Source organism: Doryrhamphus excisus, chromosome 21, assembly GCF_030265055.1.
Source record: "Doryrhamphus excisus isolate RoL2022-K1 chromosome 21, RoL_Dexc_1.0, whole genome shotgun sequence".
In the NCBI taxonomy this organism is placed as follows: Eukaryota; Metazoa; Chordata; class Actinopteri; order Syngnathiformes; family Syngnathidae; genus Doryrhamphus; species Doryrhamphus excisus.
This window is the reverse complement of record NC_080486.1, coordinates 9,951,189-9,971,291: the sequence shown is the minus strand read 5'-3', so window position 1 is coordinate 9,971,291 and position 20,103 is coordinate 9,951,189. Positions and strand designations below refer to the sequence as shown.

General features: G+C 38.8%; 1 protein-coding gene across 6 annotated transcripts in view; it reads right to left on the bottom strand.

Annotated features, from left to right (window-relative positions):
* The window catches only part of prex2 (phosphatidylinositol-3,4,5-trisphosphate-dependent Rac exchange factor 2), a 110,524-nt gene that overhangs the window by 55,711 nt on the left and 34,710 nt on the right, over positions 1-20,103 (bottom strand). For all 6 annotated transcript variants that reach the window (XM_058059627.1, XM_058059628.1, XM_058059625.1 and 3 more), the window contains 7 exons: positions 13,899-13,970; positions 12,011-12,133; positions 11,506-11,610; positions 8,691-8,792; positions 6,735-6,896; positions 3,071-3,204; positions 1,232-1,335 (listed from right to left, as the gene is read on the bottom strand). In XM_058059627.1, coding sequence (XP_057915610.1) covers positions 1,232-1,335; positions 3,071-3,204; positions 6,735-6,896; positions 8,691-8,792; positions 11,506-11,610; positions 12,011-12,133; positions 13,899-13,970 — 802 coding nt within the window. The remainder of the gene's footprint in view (positions 1-1,231; positions 1,336-3,070; positions 3,205-6,734; positions 6,897-8,690; positions 8,793-11,505; positions 11,611-12,010; positions 12,134-13,898; positions 13,971-20,103) is intronic.

The following is a 20,103-nucleotide window of genomic DNA, read 5'->3' as shown; positions in this document are numbered from 1 at the left end:
GAAATATTACACAAAAAGATGTACTTTTATGAAAATAAAGTCATATTATGATTGGAAACAACCTGTTATTTTATGAGAATAAAGTTATATTAAAGTTTTGGAAAATAAAACAGTAATATTATAAAAGTCAATATTATCTGATCAAAATGTTATGAAAATAATTTGTTGGGGTTACACTTTTGATGAGAGCTTTGATGATATTAATAATATTGATCATATTAATAAGAAAAAATTAATTTTCTGAGTAAAATAAAACAGTAATATTATGATAAGTCAATATTATCTGATAAAAAGTTTATGAGAAAAATTTGTTGGGGTTACACTTTTTATATGAATAATATTGATCAAATTAATAAGAAAAATGTAATTTTCTGAGTAAAATAAAACAGTAATTTTATGATAAGTCAATATTAGCTGATAAAAATTTTATGAGAATAATTTGTTGGGGGTACACTTTTGATGAGAGCTTTGATGACATTAATAATATTGATCAAATTAAAAAGAAAAATTTAATTTTCTGAGTAAAATATATATTATATATAATATAATATAATAATTAATTTAATATATATATTACAGAAAGTTGTATAATGGATTGAGTGATGGATAAATATTCATATTAATTTCCTCAAATGCCTGCTTTCTAGAATAAGAAAACCCTGAAAATAAATAGTATTTCCGTCCAATTTGGCGTGTTTATCCTGGGTAAAAAGCTACAGTGGAAGGAAATTCCAGGTCCTTGGCAGCAATGTAAAATGGCATTTGAAAAGCAGACACTTTCCCCTGTAAGGGTGTAACAAACCCCTGCCAATCATCATCAGCGCCACTATGTGGCAACCTCTATTTGGCAAAAGCCTTGAGGGCATTTTGTCAACCTCCCAGCGCCTTCATTGTGGAAGAAACCCGAGCTGTAATTCACTTGTTGGCTCAGAGTTGCGTTTGCCCGTGGGGGCGGGGCATCCACGGGCCGCCACCGCCACCTGCCTGGGGCGTTGATGAAGCCTCTGATGGAGCCCAACACATCCATCACTCGGAAAACACGCCCAGTGGAGTGACCATGCGCAGGAAATGATGGCTTCCACAAATAAAAGTGATAATCAGAGGTTACGCCAGGCCAAGGGACACAAACGATCAGTGTGTTGCCGCAGTGGAGCGCGCACACACACACACACACACACACACACTCAATGACTCTACTCTTAGAGATCCTCCGAAATGATGCCTCACTTACCCGTGCCGTCGTCCACATTTTCCACTTCCATCACTTCTGTGTTGATTCTGCCTCTGAATAAGTAGCGAGGTCCCTCTGTGGCTGTCTTGCTGTTTTTTAAACGCCTTGAAAGAACAAAAGTAACAATTACATTTTTTTAAATAATGTAATTTTCAGCAAAAAAAAAATAGCCAGTATGAAACATCCCTAAAAAAACAACCCTTTTTTATATATTTCAGCTGTCACAAGACTAAAAAATACTGCATGTGTCAAAGTGACATTTATGTCTTTTTTGTGTCGTTTCTTTTTTAGTTGGGAACTGATATTTTCCCAAAACTTCCGGATGTTCTACTACTAAAGAACGAAAAAAAGGTAGAAACAAACTTTTTGTTTGTGATGAAAAAAGGGGGTGCGCGGTGATGAAGTGGTTAGCGTGTATGCTTCACAGCTAGGAGACTCGAGTTCAATTCCACCCTCGCATTTGCATGTTCTCCCCGTGCATGTCTCCAGGTACACCGGTTTCCTCCCACATTCCAAAAACATGCTAGGTTAATTAGCGACTCCAAATTGTCCATAGGTATGAATGTGAGTGTGAATGGTTGTTTGTCTATATGTGCCCTGTGATTGGCTGGCGACCAGTCCAGGGTGTACCCCGCCTCTCACCTGAAGACAGCTGGGATAGGCTCCAGCAACCCCCGTGACCCTCGTGAGGAAAAGCAGTAGAAAATGAATGAATGTTTGTCTTTTAGTCGGGAACTGGTATTTTCCCAAAACTTCCAGAAGTTCTACTACTGATTACTAAAGAACGGGAAAAAAGGTAGAAACAAACTTTTTGTTTGTGATGAAAGAAGGAGGGGTTGCACAGTGCTCAAGTGGTTAGCGCACAGGCCTCACAGCCAGGAGACCCGAGTTCAATTCCACCCTCGGCCATATCTGTGTGGAGTTTGCATGTTCTCCCCGTGCATGCGTGGGTTTTCTCCAGGTACTCCGGTTTCCTCCCACATTCCAAAAACATGCCATTGATGTGTCAAAGTGACATTTATGTCTTTTTCTGTTCCTTTTTTAGTCGGGAACTGATATTTTCCCAAAACTTCCGGATGTTCTACTACTGATTACTAAAGAATGGAAAAAAAAGGTAGAAACAAACTTTGTGTTTGTGATGAAAGAAAGAAGGGGGGCTGCACGGTGAATGAGTGGTTAGCACGCAGGCCTCATAGGTAGGAGACCCTAGTTCAATTCCACACTCTCTGTGTGGAGTTTGTATGTTCTCCCCGTGCATGCGTGGGTTTTCTCTGGGTACTCCGGTTTCCTCCCACATTCCAAAAACATGCTAGGTTGCTAACATGCTAATTGCCGACTCCAAATTGTCCATAGGTATGAATATGAGTGTGAATGGTTGTTTGTCTATATGTGCCATGTGATTGGCTGGCGACCAGTCAGAGTCAAGACAGCTGGGATAGGCTCCAGCACCCCCCCCCCGTGACTCTCATGAGGATAAGCGGTAGAAAATGAATGAATAAATAAACAGTACTGCTGCATTACAATACATTATTGGCACGTACACAGGAGCTCAGAACGTTACCAAAAAATGCATTCAATTCAGCGTCTCACCTGTCGTGTTATTTAAGCAAAATTTTGGATACACTTTGTGTACCGCATACCATATAGAAGAGTTGGTGTCTGCCAAAAACACTTCTACTGGATACTGCTTCATTTTTATTACCACTTCCTCACTAAAAAAATGACTTTTGGATAAAAAGAGACCAAAGGAGTGAAGAGTGGATAAATCCTATGGTGTTTATGATGCGTGTAAATCAGAAATGAAAACATAAAACAATCGAAATAACCGCAGGCAAGCACCTGTTTTTCTTCTTGCAGTAGACCAGGAGCTTGTCAAACAGGAAGAAAATCCTCTCCTGCACGTTCCCGGCAGAAATCTTCAGCAGGACGCCCTGCATGAGCATCTCAGTGCACGTGTCGGTGATATTGGAGCCCTGATGGAAGACATATGGAGGAGAGAGGTTAGGTTATAAAAACAAAAAAGATGAGATGAACATTTATGTTGAGAAGAAAAGGAGGAGGTTCTTGTGCAAATTGAATATTCACACACGGAACAGGAGATTACAACACCCCTGCCTTTCCGCTTCAATGTCTCGGAGGGGCGTGAAGAAAAAAACGCCAGCCGCTTCCTCTGAGCAGATTGCTGCGGTACTTTAAAAAAAAAATGCGCCGCGGTTAATGGCGCCCCCGTAGAATAACATCCTGCCGGGGTCACACTATAGTAAATGTCTCTTCCTTCACCTTCCTTTCCTTGGGAGTTTATGCCCCACGTTTGATTGGATCCTCACCGCTAAAAATAACTTCCGAAAAACTGCATGTTCCTTCATTCTCCCGTCTCCGCGCCCTTTTTTTTTATGGTTCCGACCACTTCATCTCCTCTATGCCTCCATGTCATTCAGTCACCTTTTTAAATTCTATTGCTCTTTCAAGGCCCTTTTAGCATCCAGGACCCCGCACAGATGTTAAAGTCGTTAGCAGGCTGCAAATGTGTGAGCGGGAAAGGCCAACGGTGCCTTGAACGCCACAACGGCCCTCAAATTAGCATCTGCATGTTCGTCCATATTTCACCTTAATGTTTCAGCCCCACGTAGTCCTTTTATAGGACAAGGAACCATATTTGGGAGCTTCACATTTAAGTGGAAACAGATGCAACATGCATCACAATTAGGCCGTGGTATCATGTGACTGGTTTAGGCCAATCAGCTAGTGCCTTTACTTTGTATTGTAGTGCTATGTTACCATTAGAAATACAATGTATTTGTACAATTAATGATTGTATGTTAAGGATTACACAAAAGGAAATTTTATTTGTTAATATTTATATTTTATTTATATGTATTATTATTTTTTCTATTAATTATTTTTATAGATAATATTATTTTTATATAATTATTTATTATTATCATTATTATTATTATTATATTATTAGTAGTATTTATTAAATATATTTTATATTTTTAAGCCTTTCAGATTTTCACCCCAAAAAATTCCTACAAAATAATTCCATTGAAAGAAATTATAATTAACTTTCATAATAATAATAATAAACATTTTCAAGAAAATTACAATCATTATCCTGTAAAAAAAATAAAGAAATAATATAATTGCAATTATATTATAATTATAGTTAATATAAAATAATTTGTATAATTATTAAATATTTTGGGGGAAGTTAGTAAAATAAAAAAACTTAAATATGCTGATATTTCATGAATAGAATCTAGAAAAAATTTAATTTATTAAAAAATACTAATAAATATTGTGTTTAACAATATTATATTCATAATATAGATTATTAAAATAAATATAAATATATTAAATATATTATACTGGTATATTATTAAAATATCAAAACATGCCAAATAACAAAAAAGGGCATACTTTCCAAGTATTTGAATGAAAAGTGTTTTGTCAGCTGTTTGTCCTGTCGACGTCACCTTCATTCCTTCCATCATAAAATGAAAGCAGACGTTTAAATCCTCATTTAGCTTCATTTTCAAGTCAACTCTCTACTTTGTCGAAGGCCAGAAATAACACCGGCGAGAAGGATGATGAATTGGGAATGACAGAGATGTTTTTTTAATTTATGACAATATATAATAGAAAAAAGGTTTTTATTGGCAAAGTCGAGCAGCCCTCAAAAGTCAAGTGGAGTCTTTTTTAAAAGAATATTAATTAAGGACGGAATGCGAGGTGAAACGCGCAACTGGAAATTACAACCGTGATGAATGAACGCTGACCACGACGGCCGTCCCCCCCCGTCCCGCCCACGCTAGGTGAAAAGGAGGCATGGCGGTCCTTACGAGCGTAAACGGGAAAAACAGTCCATCCCGACGTCCCCCGGGTGTATTTTTCCTGCTTTTCTTGGTTCCAAATCATTAAGAGCTATAGAGGCAGAACCCACAGAGGCGCCCCCCCCCCCTGCAATGAGCTCATGTTTACAATTAATAAAAAGTACTGAGGGAAAACCACAGCCAGGACTGTGTCACCACGCCCAACACTGGGCCTCTTTCTCATCACATTACGCTAAAAACATAGCTATTTTTAGCTTGGATACTTTATTAATAGATAAAGTACACAGCTATTTAGGTTCTATAAGAACCCTTTATTAGTCCCAGACAGGGGAATGTCAATATTTACACTCTTGCTGTGTTACATACTGGTGAGAGAGACACATGCACGACACTTTTTAGCACTTAGTTCAAGGCCCATTTATTATTATTATTATTATTATTATCATTATTATTGTTTCCGTTTTATGTTCTTTGTTTATACAATCATGGGCACTCTTATGTTAGATTTTGTGTTTCCCCCCCTTTTTCAGTTGTATTTGTTTTGTATTTGTGCTGCAATGACGTCAGCCTCCCTCCATTCTTCCTCTACTTCTGTTCATTTTATTTCAGTATTAGGCAAGTATTAACAGTATATATAAGCGTCAGCACTGACAAAAAGCATGTTAGATTTTGTGTTTTCCCCCCTTTTTCAGTTGTATTTGTTTTGTATTTGTGCTGCAATGACGTCAGCCTCCCTCCATTCTTCCTCTTCCTCTACTTCTGTTCATTTTATTTCAGTATTAGGCAAGTATTAACAGTATATATATATATATAAGCGTCGGCACTGACAAAAAGCATGTTAGATTTTGTGTTTTCCCCCCTTTTTCAGTTGTATTTGTGCTGCAATGACGTCAGCCTCCCTCCATTCTTCCTCTACTTCTGTTCATTTTATTTCAGTATTAGGCATGTATTAACAGTATATATAAGCGTCAGCACTGACAAAAAGCATGTTAGATTTTGTGTTTTCCCCCCTTTTTCAGTTGTATTTGTGCTGCAATGACGTCAGCCTCCCTCCATTATTTGTCTTCCTCTACTTCTGTTCATTTTATTTCAGTATTAGGCAAGTATTAACAGTATATATATAAGCGTCAGCACTGACAAAAAGCATGTTAGATTTTGTGTTTCCCCCCCTTTTTTACTTGTATTTGTTTTGTATTTTTGCTGCAATGACGTCAGCCTCCCTCCATTCTTCCTCTTCCTCTACTTCTGTTCATTTTATTTCAGTATTAGGCAAGTATTAACAGTATATATAAGACAAAAAGCATGTTTATAAACATGTGAAGACGCTCGGGGCATGTCAATAAGTCAGTGACAATGTGAGCCCCCATCGCTGATCAACTAACCTAATTAGAAGACGAAAGCTAATCTTGAGGGACAAGACGAAAAGGAGTCACCCTAAAAAGCATGAAATGAGTTCAACCTCTGGCTCGTCCAAGCGGAAAGCATTTGTCCGTTGTGAATAGGAGTCATTGTTCCCGGCAGAGAACAAGAAGGCCTTGAAGGCTACGCCACCGCCGCCACTACTTGTGGCTCAATTGGTGGCAGAAGGCTAAGTGGTTTTAAATAAGTCATGACGTTCCAGGTTGGCGTGGGGGATTGACTGCAAATTAAAAAACATAAAATAAACTCACCTCCCAGCCCTCGATGTGGGACTGCCATTCTTCCAAGATCTCCAGCTTTTCCATTTGCCTCTTGGCTTCGTTGATGCTGGAGCACACGGCTTTCATCACCTGCAGGGACTCGTGCACCAGGGTGAAGTCGTTGTGCTTCTTGGGGGTCCTCTTTAGCAGCTCCTGGACACATGAAGATCACATGTGTTATTCTTGCATAATTTCGAAAAAAAACAGCTTGCAGTGGGGCAGTAGCACACGTCTTTTCTACCGTTTGTCCTCAAGAGGGTCGCGGGGGTGCTGGAGCCTATGCCAGCTGTCTTCGGGCGAGAGAGGCGGGGTACACCCTGGACTGGTGGCCAGCCAATCACAGGGCACATATAGACAAACAACCATTCACACTCACATTCATACCAATTTTGAGTCACCAATTAGCATGTTAGCAACCTAGCATGTTTTTAGAATGTGGGAGGAAACCAGAGTACCCGGAGAAAACCCACTCATGCACTGGGAGAACATGCAAATTCCACACAGAGATGGCCGAGGGTGGAATTGAACTTGGGTCTCCTAGCTGTGAGGCCTGAACGCTAACCACTCGCGCAGCCCCATGTCTTATATTATGAGAAGAAAATTAACAAAAACAAAAAAAAGTATAGAAAAAATTTGGAGTCAGAAATTAGCATGTTAGCAACCTAGCATGTTTTTAGAATGTGGGAGGAAACCGGAGTACCCGGAGAAAACCCACTCATGCACTGAGGGTGGAATTGAACTCGGGTCTCCTAGCTGTGAAGCCTGAGCGCTAACCACTCGCCCGCCGTACAGCCCCATGTCATATATTATGAGAAGAAAATTAACAAATACTAGCGAAAAAAGTATAGAAAAAATTTGGAGTAGCCAATTAGCATGTTAGCAACCTAGCATGTTTTTAGAATGTGGGAGGAAACCGGAGTACCCGGAGAAAACTCACACATGCACGGGGAGAACTGATGGCCAAGGGTGAAATCAAACTCAGGTCTCCGAGCTGTGAGTCCTGCACGCTAACCACTTCAACACCGTGCAGCCGTATTCTGAAAGTTATTACACCAAAATTCCAAAAACTACTCATTATATGACACCCTACATGCACTAATTAAAGGCTACTTTCAGTGAAGCGCCATCAACCGATGGCGGAATCGAACTCGGGTCTCATAGCTGTGAGTCCTGCACACTAACCACTCGACCACCGTGCAGCCGTATTCTGAAAGTTATTACACCAAAATTCCAAAAACCTACTCATTATATGACACCGTAAATGCACTAATTAAAGGCTACTTTCAGTGAAGCACCATCAACCGATGGCTGAGGGTGGAATCGAACTCAGGTCTCCTAGCTGCGAGTCCTGTGCTAACCACTCGTCCACTGTGCAGCCGTATTTTGAAAGTTATTACACCAAAATTCCAAAAACTAGTCATTATATGACACCCGGTTGCATGGCCTACAAACGAAAACAACCTCCGGGGGTTCCAATTAGCGTCAGGTTTTAGTATTCACATTCTCATGGGAGTCTAACAATGGAGAAATTACAAGCATAACACATCGAACATGGCTTTTAAATGGTCGCTATCTAAACATATAGACATACATTCAGCATATCGGCTTCCATCCAACTGATTTACAGAGTCCAGGAAGGCAATCTGACACATTTTACAGCGGAGAGCAGCTGTGCGTCTTCAATGCGTCCGGGCGTCAAATTCCCAACTTTATTATTCTTCCATCTGTGAGTCCATCCTGGTGGCTGTTTGGACAACGTCTGGCTGAGTTAATAAACGAGGATGAATGACATATAGAGACGCTCGGATGGCTCGACTTCAAATGAGGCTTTGAACGCGGGTTGAGTATCGCTGGAGCGAGGCGAAACGGAAATTTCAGAATGAGCGAGCAGGGGGAGGGCAGGTATGAATGATGCGGTTGATGGAATGGCGGCGGCGGAATACTCACTCGTAGAAGCAGAGGGTACTTGCAGATCCTCTGAATGGGGGCCACCAGGTACCCCTCCAGTGGAACCTCTGTGTTTTTTCGACCTCCCAGCAACATGCAGTTCTAGAATAGACACAGTCAGAAGTATTGGGACACCTGGACATGATAAGGAAATATGGAGTCGCTTGACAGTGTTTGTTGGGGTTCTTCCACACCAAACTCTTCCAAGCATGCGTGTATCGACCTTGCTTTGTGTGCTGTTTGTTCCCAAGTTTGTTCCCACGCAAAATTGAAAATGAAAATGAATGTGGTGGATCTTCAACATCCAACAAAATCATTGTAGTTACATTATAATACTGTTAATTTAATATTATTTACTTTTAATGCTTTATTTTTAATCAGGAATAGGCATTTGAGAAAATATTAGAAAAATTAACATTAAATCTACTGATTTATTGATATTTTTTTAACATCATTCTTTAGATATATAGAGAAATAGAGAGAGATAGATAGATAGAGAGAGAGCTAGAGAGAGAGCTAGAGAGAGAGCTAGAGAGAGAGCTAGAGAGAGAGCTAGAGAGAGAGAGAGAGCTAGAGAGAGAGAGAGAGCTAGAGATAGAGAGAGAGCTAGAGATAGAGAGAGAGATGGAGAGAGCGATAGAGAGAGCTACAGATAGAGAGAGCTAGAGAGATAGAGAGAGCTAGAGAGATAGAGAGAGAGATAGAGAGAGATAGAGAGAGATAGAGAGAGCTACAGATAGAGAGAGCTAGAGAGATAGAGAGAGCTAGAGAGATAGAGAGAGAGAGAGAGAGCTAGAGAGCTAGAGATAGAGATAGCGAGAGATAGAGAGAGCGAGAGATAGAGAGAGCTAGAGATAGAGAGAGCTACAGATAGAGAGAGCTAGAGAGAGAGCTAGAGATAGAGATAGAGATAGAGATAGAGAGAGCTAGAGAGATAGAGCTAGAGATAGAGATAGAGAGAGATAGAGAGCTACAGATAGAGAGAGATAGAGAGCTAGAGATAGAGCTAGAGAGAGAGAGATAGAGAGAGAGATGAGAGCTAGAGATAGAGAGAGCTACAGATAGAGAGAGCTACAGATAGAGAGAGCTACAGATAGAGAGATAGAGATAGAGAGATAGATAGAGAGAGAGATAAAGAGAGCTAGAGAGATAGAGATAGAGATAGAGAGAGATAGAGAGAGCTACAGATAGAGAGAGCTACAGATAGAGCGAGCGCTAGAGATAGATAGAGAGAGAGAGATAGAGAGAGAGATAGATAGAGAGATAGAGATAGAGAGAGATAGTAATTTGTACAAATAATTGAAATAATTTAGAATAAATAATAATAATGTAAAGTTTTGCGTGTGCGTGTGGGGCAGGTAAAGCTGCTTATTTGGCATTCAAGCAGTCTGACGGCCAGGGGGAAGTAGCTGTCTAATAATAAAAAATTCCCGCGAATGTTCTGAACTTCTGTTTCCCTTTGTTGCCGACTAATGCTGTTCAATGTCGTAAGAGTGGATGCAACCCAATTTATCATAGGTGAGGTTGTGTTATGAGCTTTTTTCGACCGCAAAGTGGCTGAGACGGAACCAACAGCGCCTCTAGTGGTGACAGTGAAGGAGTGCACTACATTTTACCTTAATTAAATATGTTAGAAAGACAAAATTTATGTTTATATCACTACATTTATTAATTGTGTGCTGAATAGCTCATCCATACATCCATGTTCTTTGCGGGTATGCCGGAGCCTATAAATAGCTTTGTTTACATTAAATACATGCATGTATGTATAACATATACGTGTTTAATTTGCCATTCACAGCTACAGAAAAGGTCATAGCGTCGTTGCAGAATCAAAACAAAAGGTTGAGTATATCCAGCAAGCAGGCACGCGGCCATCTTTTTTTTTTTTTTTTCTTCTAGCGCCATATAGTACATGATGCTCCCGTTGTGGAAGTCTCGACGGGACAGGAAGAGGAAGTCTACCCCCGCACGACAGCTGTCTCGCTCACTCATACGCACACTGGGACAGGATTTGACACTGTCCACGGCCTGATGTGTGTGGGTGATTTTGTGTTTGTGGAACTATAAGGGTAAGTTGATGTTAAGCTTTTTATGGGCGAAGACACAAAAATGTATTTTAAAGCCCCGTTACATCACACTGAAATAGTGTATTTCCTGTATTTTAAGGTCAAAGTTCAGGTTCGAAAAATGTCAAGAAGCCAAATGGAGTCGCATACCGAATTAAAGAGCCTTACGAGGATTTTCTATTTCTATAATTATTTTGTTTTTAAATGTTTAAATGTTTTTAAGTTCGGGTGTCCTCTCACCGGGCGGTCTAGTGGTTAGCGTGCAGACCTCACAGCTAGGAAACCAGGGTTCAATTCCACCCTCGGTTTGCATGTTCTCCCCGTGCATGCGTGGGTTTTCTCCGGGTATTCCGGTTTCCTCCCACATTCCAAAAAAACATGCTAGGTTAATTAGCGACTCCAAATTGTCCATAGGTATAAATGTGAGTGTGAATGGTTGTTTGTCTAAATGTGCCCTGTGATTGGCTGGCGACCAGTCCAGGGTGTACCCCGCCTCTCGCCCAAAGACAGCTGGGATAGGCTCCCTCCCACATTCCAAAAACATGCTAGGTTAATTAGCGACTCCAAATTGTCCATAGGTATGAATGTGAGTGTGAATGGTTGTTTGTCTATATGTGCCCTGTGATTGGCTGGCGACCAGTGTACCCCGCCGCTCGCCTGAAGACAGCTGGGATAGGCTCCAGCAACCCCCTGCGACCCTCATGAGGAAAAAGCGGTAGAAAATGAATGAATGAATGTCCTCTCACCAGCAAGCACGTACGGACGCTTCGGATCTTGTTGAGCTCCAGCAGCAACCTCTGAGCTTTCTCGTGATTGCCGCAGTACTCGTCGTAAATCTGGAAACGACTCCTCTGCAAAAGAAAAAAAAATTTTTTTATCTATCATTAAATGTGTACAGTGCCGGTCATAAGTTTGGAGACACCTTCTTATTCATTTGTATTAGGAAGTGTCTCTAAACTTTTGATGGGGAAAAACAAAAACAAATCATGCTCGACTATTATGCATAAGCTTCTGTAGTTTTCGTGATTTGATTAACTGTACTGTATTTCCATCCTGTTTTCTAGGAATGAGCTAATGGATTCCACATGAAGGGAGAGGTCGGAATCAAACTTTTTGATTTGATTCCCCTTTGAGTCTTAAGTCAGATCAAATTTATTCTTGGACTCTTTACAGCCTGGAGCAATAAACACATTTGCTTGTGATAAGTCATATGCTTGTATAGAATATCGTAGTATTGCAACAATAACTCACAAAGTGCAAGAAGCAGCGGCCGATCTCGTGGTGAGCGTGCGGGTCGGGCTGGAGCAGCTCCTCCACCATGGACAGGAAGTCTCTGTGCACCGCCAGGATGTCCACAATGTTGGAGAACAACACCTGAGAGAGGAAAAAAAAAAAGAAATTTTGAAGCAAACAAAAACAAAAACAGTTTGTTGGGGTTCTTCCACACCAAACTCATCAAAGTCTGCTTCATAAAACTTGCTGTGTACGGTGCGTATGGGAGTCGGCCATTGCCACTTCAAGGCTCCAATTTCACATTTTCACTGTCACGGTTTCAAAAAAACACATTAAGTAATAAACCATCACTGTTTTGTGGTTGACTAATGCCTGTTAGTCGTCAAAAAATATGCAAATTTAAGCAAACTGTACACATTTTCAGCATAAATTAAGCATTTTCAAGCATAAAAAGGACAAGATTAATAAAAGTACAAATATAAGACTTTCAGAAAATGCATTTAAGGACATATTGTGGTATGTAGTATTCTGTACTGGTCATTGATAAGACAAGAGCCACCACAGGAAGTACTAGTAGTTTAAAAAAAACAAAAAGGAAACAACAAAATCTGCTAATGCTAGCATGTGTGAGTGTATATACATCTTATTTTCTCTTATTATTTCTACTATATTGGTAATGGTAATGGTTTTATTTCATTTGAACATGCATCAGATTACACTTGAATGCATCACATAATCAGTTCACAGTTCCACATGTCCAAAAGGAGTAGGAAGAAGCAAAGCTTATTAAATCCTACCCCTCCATCTGGTACTTTTACAATCAGTAACTGTTACATTTGTTCACTTCCTGCTTTCATAATATAGTTTCAGTTTTTTAAATTTAAATTTAATAATAAATATAAATAAATAATAATAAAACATTTGTTCACTTCCTGCTTTCCTAATGTAGTTTAGCTTTTTATTTATGTATTTATTAATTATTTAATTATTATTAATTATCATTTAATAATTATTTATTTAATAATTTATTTTTAAAGAATTTATTTATTTAATTATTATCTAATAATTATTTATTTAATAATTTATTTTTTATTTATTTATTTAATTATTATCTAATAATTATTTATTTAATAATTTATTAAAAATATTAAATTATTATTTATGTAATCATTATTATTAATTATTATTTAATTTAAATTTAAATTTTGTCACATACTGGGTAATAAAACTGTAAAGTTGACTATAGGGGTGCTATTTCATGACTAGAGGGCTCTAAAAATAAAAAAACGCATTTATAAGGTCATAAACAGATTTTCTATATTATAACTATGAATAACTACCGGTTGTTTGTAGCGAGGCTTCATTTTAGCTTAAGCTAAATGTAACCAAATGTGGTAAAAGGCAACATTTTGTTTTGTTTTTCCCCACTCACGTTACCCTGTGACCTTTCTGCACTGACATCCTAACCTGAAACCGACACGTGTAAATAAACATATAAACAACTTTACGGACAGCCCAGAGGTCAAAGGTTTATTAGTGGATGTCAAAGAGGAGTTGCGTTGGAATGGAATCGATACTAAGGCATAAGGGAACATGTGGTAGGGAACAAGGGAACAAGTTCGCTTTAATCGTCTCATTTCACACATGAATTAAGAAAGTTTTTCTCAGTTTTTTGCGAGGTGACACACCAGCGACCTCATCCTAAATCCTCTCGGGGACGACGTGTTCCCAAACACAACATAAACTAGTGAGTCTATTTTGAAAAAGCTCCGGGTTGTGCAGTAAATATCCACTAGTGTTTACCTCCAAGCCAGCGCATCCTGTATGATGTCCCCCAGCTGGAACGGCTTATAAATAGATGACATTAACATCTGCTTCCTGGTTGCCTACTACATTTTTTTCTCACCTTGACCGTTTCCTCTGTGATGTTCTTGTCCATCTTGGTGGCGGCGTATTGGTTGAGACGGTGCAGGAACACCTGGAGGAGGAGGCGAGGGAATAGTTAAGAATTTCTTCAGGGTCCACGTTACGCCAACACGGACCATTTGCAGCTGCAACACTTGGCCGCCACAACTAACGGGCGACCCGATATGCACGAAACTTAATCTTTGGCCCACTCCATGAAAGAAAACATCATAATTGCAGCGATGGTATTTCAAAGGCTATGCTAAGTGGCTGCAGAGTGTGTGAATGGAGGCGGATGGGAAGCGTTCCCACTCGCTGAGGAATCCGCTTCCCACCCTGCTTAGCTCCACACTTTTTGGGAAAATGTAAAAATAAAGAAGGTGTGCTATGGAGGAATTCATCAATTATAAGCTGGGCCAGATGGGGAGTTTTTACAGGAACATTTTCTCAGTTCTAGGTTCATAAAAAATGTATAAAAAGTTAACTTATAATAATAAAAAAATATAAATAATTAATAATATAATAAATAAATATAAAAATAAAATGCAAACTGTTAATATTTTTTATAATTATTTCATTTTATAATACATTTTATAATGTAACAAACCACAATAGTGCAAATATTATTTTAAATATAAAATTATTTGTTAAAATAAATAATCTAAATAATAAAAAATAATCAAAATTATATAACAATAATTATTTTGTGCATTCATTATTTATTTATTATTTACATAAATTTTTCAAGTCAAAACAGACAACAACCATTACATTTTTGTAATAGAAAATTAGTAACAATAAGAATAATGTCAAATGCTACTGTTAGGATTATTAGCCTGGTTGTATTTATTATATAATAATTATTGTATAATTAAATACATTGAATTTTTTTTTTTACAAAAAGCAGACCACAATAAACAAATAAATTAAATAAAATACAAATTTAAAAAAAACATTTTTTTCAGTAGGATTTTTTATTTTAGCACTATAAAAATTCTTAAACATTTTTACATCTACTTGAAAAAAGAAGGTATTTTTCTGATACTACTGTATTAAAAGCTTAGCAAGAAGGATGGATTATTAGCCTGGTTGTATTTATTATATAATAATTATTGTATTTATTAAATACATTGAAATTTAAATTTTTTTACAAAAATCAGACCACAATAAACAAATTTAAAAAAAACAAAAAAAAAACTTTAAATTAAAAAAAACATTTTTTTCAGTAGGATTTTTTTATTTTAGCACTATAAAAAACATTTTTACATCTACTTGAAAAAAGAAGATATTTTTCTGATACTACTGTATTAAAAGCTTAGCAAGAAGGATGGATTTGCATGCTTCACCTTATTGATTGATTGAATTTGTGTGAAAATCCCTCGCATTAAACTCACTATTCTGTAAAAAACAAACAAAAAAAAAGCTAGAATGTGAAACGAATTGATTTCAAGAAGACTTTCGAGAGAAACTGTACCGGCGAGTGCTGGAATCCGGGTTTGCGGTAGTGGTGGTGGGGGAAAAAAAAGGGGGTTACTTCCATAATCAGCCTCTTTGTTGCGGTCCAACTGGCTGATTACCATTCCGAAGCCGCCTCGCCTCGCAACTCTGACACACTGTGCGGCATTAGCATGTGATTAGCAAGTCTAATATGTACAAACAGCGAGCGGACTTGCACGGTGCTTCCAGTGTCCGGACCTGGATATAGAACAGACGCTCATTTGCATCGGGCGACGTATGGCGTTAAACGCAGAAATGAAGTGTACCGATGCTGTGTTGTGTATGTTATTCCTGGAATGGAGCGCCAAAGCTTTTCCTGGTAATTTAGTTAAAAGTCCAAACCTGGATAAGCTCCAGGAAGGGAATTTATGGGCACGGTAGCAGTGCCCGGGCCTCCTGTGACGCTAAGCTCATTTTTGCCCAGCACCCGACAGCACATAAATTTAATTTGCATAATTGGGTTGTATTTTACACATCATCCAAATTGGTTTGTATGCGCTTTCAAGCAACACTGTCTGTATCCTCCTTCATAATAAATGTACTTCCTTTACTTGTGTGCCGCCTAACGACTACGCCGAACTCAGCAGGGTGAAGTATGACACCCTGAGAACAGATCCACCCTGTCTGGACACGGGCAAGTCCTGAATCACAAGTAGATTTCGGCACATTTTGATGCTCATCAAGGCCCCTTGTTGGACATGCGGGTCACGTCTGGTCAGGAAGCTAACAGATAAGGCTTTGAAAGCCTTGGTATCTTAGCCGTTCGCTTTCTGGAGGCTGTTAAAGCTTCAGTAAAGCTGGAGCCTATCCCAGCTAGCTTCGAGCGCACCATTTTGGGACCTAAGGCTAAGAACTGTTTTTTAAACAACAATTAGACAGTAGAATTACTGTTACCATTCATTCATTTTCTACCGCTTATCCTCACGAGGGTTGCGGGGGTGCTGGAGCCTATCCCAGCTAGCTTCCAGCGCACCATTTTGGGACCTAAGGCTAAGAACTGTTTAAGAATTGTTTTTTTTAACAAACATTAGACAGTAGAATTACTGTTACTGTTACTATTATTCATTCATTCATTTTCTACCGCTTATCTTAATATATATATATGCATATGTTTATTTATTTACATTTATATTATGGTAATGGTAATCACATAAATCAGTTCACAGTTCCACATGTCCAAAAGGAGTAGGAAGAAGCAAAGCTTATTTTTTATTTGATATTTTATTAAAAATAAAAAATAAATAATAATAATATAAAAATATAAATAAATAATACATAATAATATATAATAATATAAGATAAATAATATATATATATATTATTTATCTTATATTATAATTATATATATATATATTATTTATCTTATATTATAATTATATATATATTGTTTATCTTATATTATAATTATATATTATTATGTATTTATATATATATATATATATATATTATTTATCTTATATTATAATTATATATATATATTATTTACCTTATATTATAATTATATATTATTATGTATTATTTATTTATATTTTTATATTAATATTATTTATTTAATTTTATTAAATTAAAATTAAAAAACGGAAACTATATTAAGAAAGCAGGAAGTGAACAAATGTAACAGTTACTGATTGTAAAAGTACCAGATGGAGGGGTAGGATTTAATAAGCTTTGCTTCTTCCTACTCCTTTTGGACATGTGGAACTGTGAACTGATTATGTGATGCATTCAATTGCAATCTGATGCATGTTCAAATGAAATTAAACCATTACCATTACTCCCAGAAAACATAGTATCTGTATTGAATATGAGCGTATTATTGCATATTGCATATGATGTCATTAGGGATGCCAACTCTGGTGCAATAATCCATTCTATATGAATAATAAACAGCGTGCTTTGTCCATCAATTTGCCAAAAATGGTCTAAAATAGTCACGTCATGCCTCCTTATGGACTTTCCAAAGAAGAAGAAGAAACGTCTCACGCTAGACTGGCATGCGAGTTCAGGCCGGGGCCACTTTGTGAATGGACATTACGCAATATTCTGCTTGGCACCGATTCCACAGTTGAGCGATTACAATAAGCGGAAGAGCCGTCACTCCCTTTTTCGCCGTGCTTATCTTTGAGAGCATGTCTACGAGATACAGTTTAACAAACAAGTAAGAACACGACGTTTGAAATAAGCAACAACAAAGCCATGCAGAAATAACTCCAAAAAATTAAATCCGATTAAACATCTGCTGGTGCATTCATATTTCACGATCGGGCTTCCTAAAATAAAAACACATAAGTTATAAGCAATAATCCGACTATCAAAACACTTATGAAGTTATTATGTTACAGAGAGTTTTACAGCTTGTGTTGCAGCGGCTGATGTATTGCTATTGAAAAAGCTCCAATGAGAGTTCATTGGCATTGGTCTGCAGCATAAACTGTCACCCGAGAAGAATGAATAGGGCTTTTTTTTATTTTTTTTTCAGCAGTCTGTTGGACAGAGTGGCTCTTTTGTGCGCACATAATTCACTCATTTGCTTTGTTGTCACAGGCGGTAAAAACACACATAAACAACGGCGTCTGCTTTCAAACTCAGGTCGATGTGGGTTTCCTTTTTTTTTTTTTAAACAGAAATAGACATAAAGGGCTTTTCTGTGACAAAAAGAAAACTAATGGCAGTGAAGCACCAGACTGTGAAGGTATGCTTAGTAACCTGACTGACTTTCTATGAGTGACGACGCAGCAGAAAATGCCTACGGAAGAAAGGTTTGTGCTGGAAATAAGTCGCCATACCAGCAGGGGGCAGTAATAAGTCTGCTACTACAATAATAAAGACACACACTCAATTGGATATTATTGTTACTTGATGAATAAAATTGTGTATGTTACATACAGTAGTTCCTCTTTTGTTGAAGCATCTTCCTGCTGGAAAATGTTAAGTGAATGAACTTGTGAAACAGCACCCTCTCCTGTATTTGTAGCTGCAGCACACTTCCCCCCCGACTTGACTCATTCATTCATTCATTTTCTACCGCTTATCCTCACACAGGAGCGCTGGAGCCTATCCCAGGTGGGGTATACACCCTGGACTGGTCGCCAGCCAATCACAGGGCACATATAGACACAGATAGATGTGCAGCCCTAGATCCAAAAAATAAATTCTCCTCCTATTCTGTGTGGAAGTGGTACATTTTACGCTTTCTTCCCCACGTTTAGAATAAAAGTAGTTTAGAATAGGTGTGTAAAGGTGACTATGAGGTGTTATATAATGCGTACCAGGTAAGTCATAAATGTTTACATATACATATATTCTATCTATTAACATTGAGTTGCCCTTAACGAGGGGCTACTGTACTGTACTGTACATACTGTACTGTATACTGTATACATACTGTACTGCCAGCCAATCACAGGGCACATATAGACAAACAACCATTCACACTCACATTCATACCTATGGACAATTTGGAGTCGCTAATTAACCTAGCATGTTTTTGGAATGTGGGAGGAAACCGGAGTACCCGGAGAAAAGCCACGCATGCACGAGGAGAACATGCAAACTCCACACAGAAATAGCTGAGGGTGGAATTGAACTTGGGTCTCCTAGCTGTGAGGCCTGAGCGCTAACCACTCCACCCCCGTGTAGCCCTAGATCCAACATGACAGAGTAAAAATAAATTCTCCTCCTATTCTGTGTGGAAGTGGTACATTTTACGTTTTCTTCCAAAGTCCAAAATGGACAATTTGGAGTCGCTAATTAACCTAGCATGTTTTTGGAATGTGGGAGGAAACCGGAGTACCCGGAGAAAACCCACGCATGCACGGAGAGAACATGCAAACTCCACACAGAGATGGCCGAGGGTGGAATTGAACTCGGGTCTCCTAGCTGTGAGGCCTGCGTGCTAACCACTCGTTACCCGCGCAGCCCTAGATCCAACATGACAGAGTAAAAATAAATTCTCTTCCTATTCTGTGTGGAAGTGGTACATTTTACGCTTTCTTCCCCACGCCTTTCTTAAGAAAGAATAGAGATGGCCGAGCGTGGAATTGAACTCGGGTCTCCTGGCTGTGAGGCCTGCATGCTATCCACTAGACCACCGTGCAGCCTCAATGTCAGACAGTTTGTTTAAAAAAAAAAAACCTCCAAGTACATTATTTACCACTCCCCTCATAAAAGTTGAATAAAAATGTAATATATTCATGTTTTTTTGCACCGCAACAATCCAGCACTGGCCACTGGCCACTAGCCCACAGTGACAGACTCTCACAGCCCCCCCCATCCACAATTCCTGGCAATCCCTGTCAAGAAGAAGCCCTCACTCGTACACTGAATGGACCTCGTGAGGTGACTGGGCACAAGAAGTGGAGGTTTAAAGGGGGGCGGGGGGGGGCACTGCCAAGCATGACTGTCAAACAGCCAGCTTGTTCATCTAATGACTGCTTCGGGATTAGTCGGCCCGACTGTGGCCTCCTACCATCTCGGCGACAATTGGGGGGGGGGGGGGGGGGGGGGGGGGGGGGGAGTGGAAGACCCCGCTGCGTTAGCATCTTGGACACAGCCACCACTACTGATGCCAACATGGGAAGGTTGTTCTCATCGTGACTTGCACTTAATGATGCTCGGTGTCGGCGGCACTCGTGCAGCACCGCTATACTCGTTTGTGTTGCTATTTAGACAATAATGGCTATGTGATGAGTAGATGGGGAATATATTTC